Source organism: Cannabis sativa, chromosome 2, assembly GCF_029168945.1.
Source record: "Cannabis sativa cultivar Pink pepper isolate KNU-18-1 chromosome 2, ASM2916894v1, whole genome shotgun sequence".
In the NCBI taxonomy this organism is placed as follows: Eukaryota; Viridiplantae; Streptophyta; class Magnoliopsida; order Rosales; family Cannabaceae; genus Cannabis; species Cannabis sativa.
Window position 1 is genome coordinate 91610865 of NC_083602.1, and position 11789 is coordinate 91622653.

Genomic DNA, 11789 nt, shown 5'->3' on the forward strand with positions numbered 1-11789 from the left:
TGTATATTTTTAAAATAATCCAAAATTTATATTAACTATTATTTTTAGTAGAAATTTACACTTTTACATTTAAAAGATTTTTTTTTACATTTTCACAGTGTTCAATAGAACAACACAATATCTAAATAACAGAAAAACAATATCTAAATAACATAAAAAATATTATACAAAAAAGAAAAATCAACAACAAAATAAGATACAAAATACATAGTATTTTATGTAAATAAAATTTAAAAAACCGTACAAATATTTAAAATTCCGTACAACCATATTTTTGTAAATTTTTTAGTTATTTTTGCGTATTTTTGAAATAATCCCTTTATTGATCAATAGGCCCATAACGAAAGTCCAATAGTGGACTGGGCCACGGTATTGGGCTGGCACCAAAATTAATAAATAAAAATAAAAAATAAAAATAAAGCCTTAAATTTGATAAACCCTAAAACCCAAAGTAGTTGCAGTGAAAATGGTTAAGGCAGGGAAGAACACGACCACCTCCGAGAGGAAGACTTCAATGGCGAATACTGAGAACTCACTCAAGCAGAAGCGCAAAATGACCAAGCAACTCCAAGACGATACCAAGAACACGAACAATGACGAAGAACAACCAACTGTTTCCCATTCAGATTCCGACTCTGACTTTGACTCTGATTATGATGATGCCGTATGTAGTAATTACCTTCTTTGATTAGATACATATGCTTCTATAAGTATATATATGTATGTAATTTTGTATTATGCGTATTCTCTGTTCAAATAGGTGTTGTTGCTTTTCTTTTAGATGTTATTATTCGTTTTATGATATTATCTAATGTTGATTATGGCGTTTAGAAATTCAGTTTAGTTGTTTTGACTTTTGATTTAGATGTTTAGGCTTATGCAATTTGATTAAGTATAGTAGTTTGATGCCGTATGTAGTAATTATGCTTCTATACGTGTGTATATATATATATATGTTTGTACGTTATTTGTATTATGCGTATTTCTTGTTCAAATAGGTTATCTTTGATCTGCTGTTGCTTTCATTTGAGATGTTATTATTCGTTTTCTGGGATTATTTTATGTAGATTATGGCCTGTAGAGAATGGAGAACATTGCTGTAGAGAATGGGGATTTTGCTTTTGTGTGCTTTTTTCTGGTTGTTGTAGTTTTTAGTGTCTTACTGCTAAAATTATGTAACCACACCACAAGTGAGGGTTTTCAATACATAACCGGGGGGAGGGGGAGTCTTAGACAAGTGGCGTCTTCCTCTTTTTTTCAAAAAAGATTTTGGCCTGTAGAAATTCATTTTAGTTGTTTTGATTTGTTTCTGTTTGTAGTTCTGGGCAATTCTCGCAATGTCATTCAAAAGTCCGAAGAATATGAACAATGTTTTTTCTTTATTTCAATTTTCTTAATAGGATTCCTTGGAAGGTGATGACTCGGAGTCAGAAGAGTATGGATCATTGAGGGACTCAGAAAGTGGTGAAAGTGATTTTTCCGATGATCAGGTATCTAGAATTTTTCCCCAAGACAAAATGATATGAAGAGATTTTCAGTAAAAGATGGAAACTTATTCATTACCCCAATTATTTCTGCTTACCCTTTTCATTCCCTGCTCTAAATTTAATTTTTGCTTGTTTAAATAGCACCATGGTGTTTGTACTTAGCTACATCTGGATTTTAATATTTAAGTGTAATTACCATAGGAAAACATCAACACTACTAATGGTGATGGTTTGGCTGATGACCATAGTCATGAGAACCAAAGTGATAGCTCCGATGCTCATCCAGCAATTGAAGAGAGTGATTCTTCTGAAGATGAGGTTGTGTGTTATTTTTGCTTATGAAAATATGTACCTTTTTTTTAGTTACTTTTGTTTGGCTGGATTCATTCAACTGTTTCGTCTTCTTTTGTTTACTTTAAAGTAGGTTGCTCCTCGAAATACAATTGGAGATGTGCCCTTGGTATGGTATCGGGATGAAGATCATATTGGTTATGACATTTCTGGGAAAAAGATAAAAAAGAAAGAAAAAGAAGATAAATTGCAGTCTTTCCTTGCGAGTGCAGATGATTCCAAAAATTGGTGAGTTTTCCAGAAAGCAAATTTATGTGCTAAATATGTTTTCTTGCTTACATTACCTCACATTTGCTTGGTGCTTTTTTATTATATTGAAGGCGCAAAATTTATGATGAGTATAACGATGAGGTTGTAGAACTCAAAAAGAAAGAGACCAAACTTATTCGTAGAATGCTTGCTGGAAAGGCACCGCATGCTGACTTTGATCCATATGCGGTACGTCTATCTTTAGCTTTCCATTTATTGGTCAATTATTAGTAAGACTCTTTTTGCATACAATTATAATTTATGTGTTCTGAATGCAGCCTTACGTTGATTGGTTCAAATGGGATGGTGCTAAACATCCCCTTTCAAATGCACCTGAACCCAAGAGACGCTTCACTCGTTCGAAGAGCGAAGATAAAATGGTATGCTATTTTTATAGAGAATTTAAGTAAATTTACATTTTTTTTCCCTTTTATCTCTAATGAAATGAATGAAATTTCTGGTATGTTTTCCTTCTGAAATTTCATTTCACCTACTGGTTGTTGAGATAGAACACTTGAAGGAATTTCAAACACGAGTAGTTTAGTTATTCAGGCCTTGCGCTTTTGCTGTATCTACAGGTTGTTCGTTATCGTCGGGCTATTCGTAAAGGGTTAATTAAATTTGACGAGCCTAAAGAAGAACCGTCTGTCTACCTCTTGTGGGGAGATGAATCCAACTCTAACGATAAGTCTGGGCATTTAGCCTATATTCCTGCACCGAAGCCGAAATTGCCAGGTACTACTTATCACCTGTTTTCTGAATGAAAATTAAGATAAGGTACAACCCTTCTTCTCATATTTTTCCTTATTGAGTTCTGCTAAAAATTTCCCCGCCCTCAGGTCATGAAGAGTCATATAATCCCTCTAAAGAATATATCCCTACACAAGAAGAGATTAATGCTTATCAGTTAATGTTTGAGGAAGACCGACCTAAATTTATACCTAAAAGGTAAGATTATTTGTTTCTTAGATGTTCATCCTGTGCTTATTGCTTCTTCGGTCTTAACTCAGCTTATGATGTCCTACTTCTTATCAATTTTGTTAGTTTTGCATCAATGAGAAACATCCCAGCATATGAAAATGCTGTTAAGGAGTCCTTCGAACGATGCTTGGATCTTTACTTGTGTCCTAGAGTACGGAAGAAAAGAGTAAGTGACAAATAATTTTTTTAAAAGTTTTCCTGTCCCACATTTAGTCCCAAATTAGTGGTTTCTGCCATGCTTTGACTTTTTTGCTTTGCTTCTATATAATATATGTATGGCTGCTGATACTATTCTATTTTTCTTGTTAATGTTCCAGATAAATATTGATCCCGAATCTCTGAAACCCAAGCTACCAAGTCGTAAAGATCTTAGGCCATATCCTACATCATGCTATCTCGATTATAGAGGCCATACAGATGCAGTTTTGTCCATTTCAGTTGATCCTTCAGGGCAATGGATTGCTTCGGGTGCTGACATTATTATTGATTGATTGATTTCACTTATTATTATTATTATTGTAGCCTGGACATTCTGAGGTTCTAATGACCCTTGTTGTATCTACACAGGTTCATTGGATGGAACTGCGCGTGTTTGGGAGATTGAGACTGGTAGATGTTTAAGAGTCTGGAGTTTTGATGAAGCTGTGAAATGTGTCTCATGGAATCCTGTGCGGGATCTTTCTATACTGGCTGCTTCTACGTAAGGCCTTATGCTACTGTTAGGTTTTGCATCTTTAAGTAAATTAACATTTGAGTATGATTATAGTTGCTGCTCAAGTATATTAACTATGAATTAATATTTTCAGGGGAGCAGATATATATATTTTGAACACTGATCTAGGAAATGGAGAAGAACAGGAAAGAGTAAGGGAGCTTCTTTTAGTCAAGACACCCACACCGTCAGAAGACTCTGGTAAGTGAGATTCTATTATTAGTAAAAACTGTTGGCATGTGACTTTTTAACTGTTTCTTATTTATCATTTTGGCATAGACACTGTGTCAATTGCAAGTTGGCATCAAGATGACAAACACGGTGGAATCAGAATGAAGCATTTTAAGGTGTGTTAATAATTGCCCTTTGTTTTTTCTTTCGACTTGATGGGGGCACTTCCTATGGAGAAGTTTTAACTCCTTGGTTTGATGTGTGCTTGTAGACTGTTTCTTCGATAGAGTGGCATCGCAAAGGAGACTACCTTTCGGCAGTAATGCCAGCAGATATCCTTTTCCATTATTTGTCTTGTTCTTTAAACATCTGCAATATTTGGTTGTTTCTTTTCATAACTAATTGGGGGCCGCTATGCGAGCTTAAGTAATATGTGGGTATAACATAAATATTGATTCTTGGTTAGGGTAAATTTACTGTTTGCCAAGTTTCCTTAACTTGTTTTTTACGTGAATCGAGGGCTATAGTCATTCACCAGATTTCAAAGAAAATAACTCAAAGAATTCCATTCAAGTTACACGGGCTTCCAGTCACTTCAGTTTTCCACCCCACTCGTTCTATTTTCTTCATTGCAACAAAAAAGAATGTTCGTGTTTACGAGTTAGTTAAGCAAAAGCTCGTTAAAAAGCTTGAGACTGGACTCCGTGAAGTTTCCAGCATCGCCATTCATCCAGCTGGTAGCCTTTGATGCTTCATTTATTTATTTGGTCATCACAACTTTTTTTGTGCATGAAATCTAAAAATCTTCATCACTTTTTTTGTTCTATTGTGTATCGAGGCAAAGACGGTGCTCGTTATCCTCTAATTTGTCTTACTTTTTGCATGTACTTTCTCACAGGTGACAATGTAATTGTGGGGAGCAGAGAAGGAAAGTTGTGTTGGTTTGACATGGATCTTTCGTCTAAACCTTACAAAACTCTGAAGTATGATGCCACTTCTTTGCCATATTTATGTACGGTCATCACTTTTATGGGATACTATTTACTAATCTGGTTTCGAATTTTTCTGTGTGCAGGTGTCATCCCAAAGACATTACGGGTGTGGCCTTCCATCGTTCGTACCCCTTATTTGCATCGTGCTCTGATGACTGCACGGCTTATGTTTTCCATGGCACAGTGTATTCAGATCTTAATCAGAATCCTCTCATTGTTCCGCTGGAAATCCTAAGAGGACATAAAACCTCAAATGGTAGAGGTGAGAAAGTAGAAAGATTTTTGAATAACTGTGTTCCATTTTTACTAGAGATGTTTCTATGTGACCGAAAGTAGTCATTAAGATATTGCAGACTTTAGATTGTTTCTATTAATCTTTGTCTAGAAATATAATATTGAAGCCAAAGAACAAGTTCATCTAACTCTTTATTCCTTCTCTCTGCATTTTAGGTGTGTTGGATTGTAAGTTTCATCCAAGGCAGCCATGGTTGTTCACGGCCGGTGCTGATTCTTTGATTAAACTTTACTGTCATTAACAATATGATGGATTGAACACCCTATTTTCAGTGTCACTCCAAAAGCAAGGTGGAAACGATCGGTAGGGATCCGGGATCCCATGACCGGAGAACCGGCAACCAAATTTTGTTCGATTTGTTGTGTTTTTATTGTTTTGTGGAGATAGTCAAATCATTGATCATTACAATTGTCATCAGTGATTATTGTCAAATGTAATTTATCTTTTATAACTTTGGTCTTCTTTTTTAATTTATAAAAGGAATGGAAAGGTGAAACTTCTTTTCTTTAATATAATTTATTCATCAAACAAAAAAACACTATGGATCTTGCTTAAATGTGTATCGAATTCCACATATAACGTTATTTACAAAATTATTACCTTTTCCTATTCACAAGATTGCTTGTAGAGAATTATTTTCTATTTTACCAAATTAAGCAAGAACAATCATTGTCACATATTTAGATTATTACAAAAATGTGATTCCCACACGTATAAAATTTGTATGGAATTTAAGTGCATCTCTAGATGTATTAGGATACCAAATTGAAGAGCTTAGACAATACCTATTGGTTAGTTATATGGGATTTGATATTTATTTATACTAATAGTAGTACATTTAAGTATTTCTCCAAATTGACAATGGTAGCATATATTCCATCTTTTAGAAAATAAGAGTTTTGAAAAGTGAAAAAAGCTTGTATAAAAGGCCCCCCATACTAAAATTTCCTCAAGTAACATCATTGCATCTGTAGTATACAATACTGTACATACTGAGTAAACATTATTACTAAGGCCTTACAGAGCTTATACACATTCTTCTTTTTATCTAAAACAACAAAAAATAATTTAGAACAAATATAAAATGAGCCTAATTCCTTTAGAGAAGCTGAACTGCAGCGATTGCTGGAATTTTTTCCCTCAATTTCTGTGTAACAGCAACTCTTACAGTCATCACTCCTGCCGCTGGACCTGTAATCCGAATTTTTACTATCGGCTCCTCTATTGTCACGAGCTCAAGAGATCCCCCAGCTTCTCCAACTAGGTATGGCCTTATTTCTTCGAGTACCTGAAAAAATGACCCCGCAAATTAGTGAGACAGACAATAATTTTAACTGTGAGTTCTGTGCAGATATAGTTCAACCCGAACAACAGTTGGACTATGCTAACTTAGCGAAAAATGTTTTGTTCATTGACTAAACGAAAAAGCAGCTTTGTCATATTTCTTTAGTTGTATCCCTAATAGAATCAACCTAGCACATATTTCTAGTCAAACCATAAAGGAATAAGGAAATTTTATTGCTTCAAAGAAACTGAACTTCCAACACTCAACCATGATTCCGAAGCCACGAGAGAATCAGAGAGCTTAGTTGAGCCTCGTGGTACAGCCGACCTCATCAAGATTCGAAATATTAACATTTGACAGTCAAACCTTCTAATTCTAAAACTACCCGAGTTATAAGTTACTAACCTTCTCTATATTTTCTTCATTCAACTCCAAGCCAGTTTCTTCATCTGGAACTGGTTCCACTGCAACTATTTCAGGGATTTTTTCCATCAAACGACGCTCAATCCCCATTTTCATTGTCATAACAGCACTCGGACAAGAACCACAAGCTCCCTGTAACTTCAACCGTACCACATTTCCATCGATTTCATGCAATGCTACATTCCCACCATCTGCAATGAGATATGGTCGAACTTCATCCAATACAGTTTCAACGTTCTCTTCAGTTAGTGGTAATTCCACTGCTGAATCTGGAGTAGCAACAGCCTTTACAACTGTACATTCATGAAAAAAACATTAGAGATACAACAAAGAGATAAACTAGTTGGAAGGAATAAAAACACAATTAGGAATAAGGATGGAATATAATTTTAAAATGCATAAAAGAAATTATTAATTTTTTTTTTCATCTTCCATTGGAATAGTCATTTCAAAATGTAACTATCATTTCCACTAAAATAGTAGAAAGATCATTCTATTTACAATGACATTAGAATATTTTAAAATGCAATGAATGAATGAAAATTGATTCATTTCCATTCTATTCCATTTTATACCTCCAACCGAACGCCACCTAAATTCACTTTTTTTCTTTTGAAACTAAGCTCCTCACCTAAACTAACATTTACAGACCAATAAATTATAGTAATTGCTAATTAAGTAGTCAAAAGAGATTCAAATCTCAGAGCAAACCTCACACCTCACCATTAGAGCTACCCCGTCTAGGTTGAAATTCACTTATTTTTAGTGCTAATGTGCACAAGATTGTGGTTTATAGTTATACTTCCACACTAGTTCCCAATCTTTCTCTTTTGGAATTTGAGACTCTTCTCTGTTACCATATAGAGTGAAATTTGCCAAACTAACAGTATGAAATACTAAAATTTGTACAATAACTTCACTTAATTTACTCTATACGACTATAATGGTCCCACGGTGTAAATCTACGATCGTTTCTGCGACTGTACAAGATTATTTTGCTAATAAAAGATTTTATACTCAGTCATAAATGTTTTAGAAATATACTTCAAATTAGCTATAGTGAAAATCTAAAACTTTACTAGTCCTAGCTCATCAAAGATAACAAAGAATCAAATATTCCTAATTACCCAAGAAAGAAAACTATAAATATCTCTAGCTAAAAAAAATAACAAAATTCTTACCCTAAGAAATATGGTCAAAAATCAAATTATTATAATTTAGCCTTTGGTATTGAATATAAATAGTTCAAAGCAAACAATAACACAAAGTACTTTCATTTAAATTCAAGGCTAATTAGGATTTTTTTCTCACAAACTTAAACATATACCAAATCATGCCTCTTTTTTAACTATTGAGATTATTAAGAGCCTAAGCGATTTGGTACATCGACAATCGCCGGGTTAGTAAAATTACTTGTCAGTGTTTGGAGAAAAAAAATCCAAATTAGACTAAATTCAACACAGTAATCAATATTTCAAACCAAAAATATAACTTTATAAGAAAAAACTAACCTAACCCTTTTGAAGCTGAAGGCAATCGAATCCTAAGGGAGCTACAAGAGCCTCTGCTAAACGAAACATGGCCACCTGAGCCTCTGAACGAGTTCCAACTCTGCCAAACACGTCCGAAATATTACAAACTATTCTACAAAATTTAATCTTCAGAGAGAAAAAAATGAATTCAGACCTTTGAAACCGATGGTTGAATGGTTTGTTGGGCTGTGCAGATTGGTAGTGGTGGATTCAACACCACGGCTTGCATCTCGAATTGATGATTAGTTTTGTTGCAAATAACAAATAGGATTGGAAAAGAAGAGAAAAAATTTGAACTTTCCCCTTTTCTTGCTTTTTCTTTCTGATTTTCTCGGGAACCAAACAAAACGACGGCGAACTTTCTCGTTCTTCTCTCTCTTTGGGTTGTTTTTCGTTTGGCGCTGTCTTTCTATTTGGACCATTTATTTTGGTCTATTTGATATTGTAGGTCCCTATGTTACTATGGTTCTTGTCATTTGGTCCCTAGTTTATTAGTTTTTGCAATTAAACTAACTAATTTTTATTATATTTGCGAAAATGTTCAAAACTAATTGGTAAGTAGCTATGTTTGGTTAGAGGGAATGAAATGGGATAGAATGGAAATAAAACGAGTTTAATTTTCTTTTTTTGTTTGGTTTTATTTTAAAGTATTGAAATGTCATTTTTATTCTAGTTATGTTTTCATTCCTTTCAATCAAACGTCACCTAATAGCGTGTTTTTTTTTTTTTTTTTTTTGAATAAATAGGGTGTTTGTTATGTAAGTTTGAGTTGGAGAGAGTAAGAGTTGGATGAAATATAAAACCCATATGTTTGAGGGGATTAACATTACTACCATTTTGATTTAAAAAGTGAGACCTACTTAAAAACACAAATCTCATTCAAATTTAATATAAATTTTACATTTTCATTATCATCAAGTCTAAACCTCATACCAAACGCTCCATAAAAGGTATGTTTGGTAAGAAAGAAAAAGAGTAGAATTGATGGAGAGCAGGGTCGGCCTTAGACATAAGCAGTCTAGGTCCACATTTAGGGCTCACTCATTTTAGGGGCTCAAATAAAGAAAATATCTTTTAAATATATATATATATATATTTCTTAATAATATTTAAAAATACCATTTATCTTTTATAGTAAGCTAAAATTCTATTTTTTTTTGTTTATGACTCATTTCAACTCAGAGTCGGCCTTGATGGAGAGTTAATGAATAATGAAATATAAGGGAGGGGAAGTAATAATCATGTTATGTTGTTTTGTAGAAAAAATGGAGTACTGATAGAAGAGTCGATAATTATTAATTTATAAAATTATTACTTTATTCTTATAATTATTTTCTAATAATATTTGTTAAAAGTATTTTTATAATTTAAAATATTTAAAGAGAGAGAGGATTCTAAATTAGAAGTTTGAGTGGATCTATATCTTCTCACCTCTCCATTCTCTCTCTTTCATTCCTTCTTGCCAAATAAAAACTTTTCTCTCAATCCATTTACTTCTCCCTTTTACCAAACATATTCTTAAAGTTGATTTTAAAATGAGCAATACTTGTTTAACAAAAATATTGTGTATCTCGATGAATAGAGACTTGTGTGTTGTGGTAAGTAACACATTCGAGTCACCTATTAGTATGTTTAATAATTATTTACATATTTTCTAACTCTGAAACTTTGTATGTTAGAAATGTCGAAACTAATTAGTATGTAATATTTTCGAGTCACGTAATATATTACAGAATAAATAAAATAAAAAAAATGATCGAGATTTTTTTGACTAAAACTTCCATCAATATGTATAGTAACCAAGGTAAGATTAACATCAATAAATAAGTATAGAAACTTTACATATTAATTCAACAAAGTTACACTCAAAACTCAAAAGTGAACAAAGAAAAGAAGGTAAGCTCACCGTGAATAAAGAATTACACATATACATTCACAAACAAGATTTTACATCACTTGAAAGTGTTTGAAATATGGAATAGAACACAAAACAAATTAATATGAAAGATACACAACAAATAATAAAAACAAAAAATGAGTGAGAAAAACTATGAACAATGTATATAAAAATAAATTAATATTTTTTCTTTGAAAATAAATCTCCAACAAGAGGAACAATAGGCTTGATTTTCTTCTTATTGGTACTACTTCTTTTTCTTTTTCCATATTGATCATGATCATGCCCTAAGCTTAATATTTGAGCCAAAGTAGGATTCTTCTCCATTCTCCTTACCAACTCTCTTCTTATTCTCTCTTCCTCTGCACTTGTCCCCGCCGCAGCTGCTTTTGCTGCCTCAACCGCCGCCATCTTTGACATGTTCTTATGGAGCTCGGCATTGAGTGAAGCCACCGCCACCTCAGTCTCCTGTTCTCTCTCCCTCAACACCTTCAACTCGGCCTTTGTTACCTCCAACTCCCTCTCTAATCTCTTCACTGCCTCCATTATCATCGAATTCCTATTATCATTACTATTATTATCATCTGATGATGATAATAATGGTGAATTAGGAGAGTAATGCACATTACTTGTACTAATCACCTCATTTTTTACGTATTGTTCTTGGTATTCATTTTGTTGTGGCAAATGATAGCTGTTATTAGAGAAATTTGGTGAAGGAGTTAAAGAGTATATTTCACCCGCAAGAATACGTTCTCCAAAGATTGCGACGGCTTCTTTGACAGAGCGAAAGGGACGAGAGGTGTCCACGGTGGAGGAGTGGTGGCGAGAATCATGAGTATTATCATTAGCTAGGGTTTCTTCCATGTATTTATAAGTATAGGTATATGTATAGTATAAACATAGGTGATGCCTTTAAAAATGAGCTCTATATATTTATAGCTACATATAGATTAGATATGAGATGATTTTATTGGTTTGGGAGTTGGGAAATTTTTGGATATGTTTTTTGTAGTCTTAGCTTTTACTTCAAAACTTTAATGTGTTTGGTTTGGTTATTGTGAGATGGGAGGAATGATATACTGTTGTTTCAAGCTTAAGACAGTTCTTTATTAGGGTGACAACTTAGCTAACATATACTAACTACTATATCTATATATTTATGTATATGATCATCAATCAACTTCATATAACATATCATGTATATATACATTTTGTTTTGCACTATACTTTGTTACCTTAAATTCAACATTAATATATATTATACCTTAATAATAATTATCAATTGATTTTGATAAGTCTTTTTGGAGAAATGGAGAAATATTTGGTAAGGCATGAAAGTCTTGTATGTCAAATATAATATTTGACATAATTTCATTCATTGAATTCTTTAGTTTTTATTTAAATCTGTGAT

At 33.2% G+C, this 11789-nt stretch overlaps 3 protein-coding genes across 3 annotated transcripts; 1 reads left to right on the plus strand and 2 right to left on the minus strand.

The window, feature by feature from the left end:
• The first annotated feature begins 430 nt into the window (after positions 1–430).
• Positions 431–5847, plus strand: LOC115721169 (ribosome biogenesis protein BOP1 homolog). The gene is made up of 18 exons (XM_030650423.2): positions 431–664; positions 1401–1490; positions 1689–1805; positions 1912–2066; positions 2159–2276; positions 2366–2467; positions 2666–2822; positions 2927–3035; positions 3132–3234; positions 3386–3536; positions 3636–3768; positions 3875–3981; positions 4060–4127; positions 4223–4283; positions 4461–4688; positions 4850–4934; positions 5027–5205; positions 5394–5847. Exons 1-18 carry the CDS (start codon positions 467–469, stop codon positions 5477–5479), a joined length of 2247 nt encoding a protein of 748 aa, XP_030506283.2. The 5' UTR covers positions 431–466; the 3' UTR covers positions 5480–5847.
• A 288-nt stretch (positions 5848–6135) lies between these two features.
• LOC115720966 (nifU-like protein 2, chloroplastic) lies at positions 6136–8956 on the minus strand. Its single transcript, XM_030650188.2, has 4 exons — positions 8633–8956; positions 8458–8557; positions 6929–7239; positions 6136–6526 (listed from the first exon to the last, which is right to left on the minus strand). The coding sequence occupies exons 1-4, from the start codon at positions 8705–8707 to the stop codon at positions 6338–6340; spliced, it is 675 nt and encodes a 224-aa protein (XP_030506048.1). The 5' UTR covers positions 8708–8956; the 3' UTR covers positions 6136–6337.
• A 1311-nt stretch (positions 8957–10267) lies between these two features.
• On the minus strand, positions 10268–11351 carry LOC115720097 (WEB family protein At1g75720). The gene has a single exon (XM_030649259.2). It carries the CDS (start codon positions 11240–11242, stop codon positions 10553–10555), a length of 690 nt encoding a protein of 229 aa, XP_030505119.2. The 5' UTR covers positions 11243–11351; the 3' UTR covers positions 10268–10552.
• Between the last annotated feature and the right edge of the window lie 438 nt (positions 11352–11789).

Coding starts and splice junctions, on each gene's coding strand:
- LOC115721169 (XM_030650423.2), top strand. CDS start 467: ATGGTTAAGGCAGGGAAGAACACGACCACCTCCGAGAGGAAGACTTCA. Junction 4,689..4,849: donor CATCGCCATTCATCCAGCTG/GTAGCCTTTGAT, acceptor ACTTTCTCACAG/GTGACAATGTAATTGTGGGG. Junction 4,935..5,026: donor AAACCTTACAAAACTCTGAA/GTATGATGCCAC, acceptor TTCTGTGTGCAG/GTGTCATCCCAAAGACATTA.
- LOC115720097 (XM_030649259.2), bottom strand. CDS start 11,242: ATGGAAGAAACCCTAGCTAATGATAATACTCATGATTCTCGCCACCAC.
- LOC115720966 (XM_030650188.2), bottom strand. CDS start 8,707: ATGCAAGCCGTGGTGTTGAATCCACCACTACCAATCTGCACAGCCCAA. Junction 7,240..8,457: donor TTCAGCTTCAAAAGGGTTAG/GTTAGTTTTTTC, acceptor ATGAATGTACAG/TTGTAAAGGCTGTTGCTACT. Junction 6,527..6,928: donor ATGAAGAAAATATAGAGAAG/GTTAGTAACTTA, acceptor TCATTTTTTCAG/GTACTCGAAGAAATAAGGCC.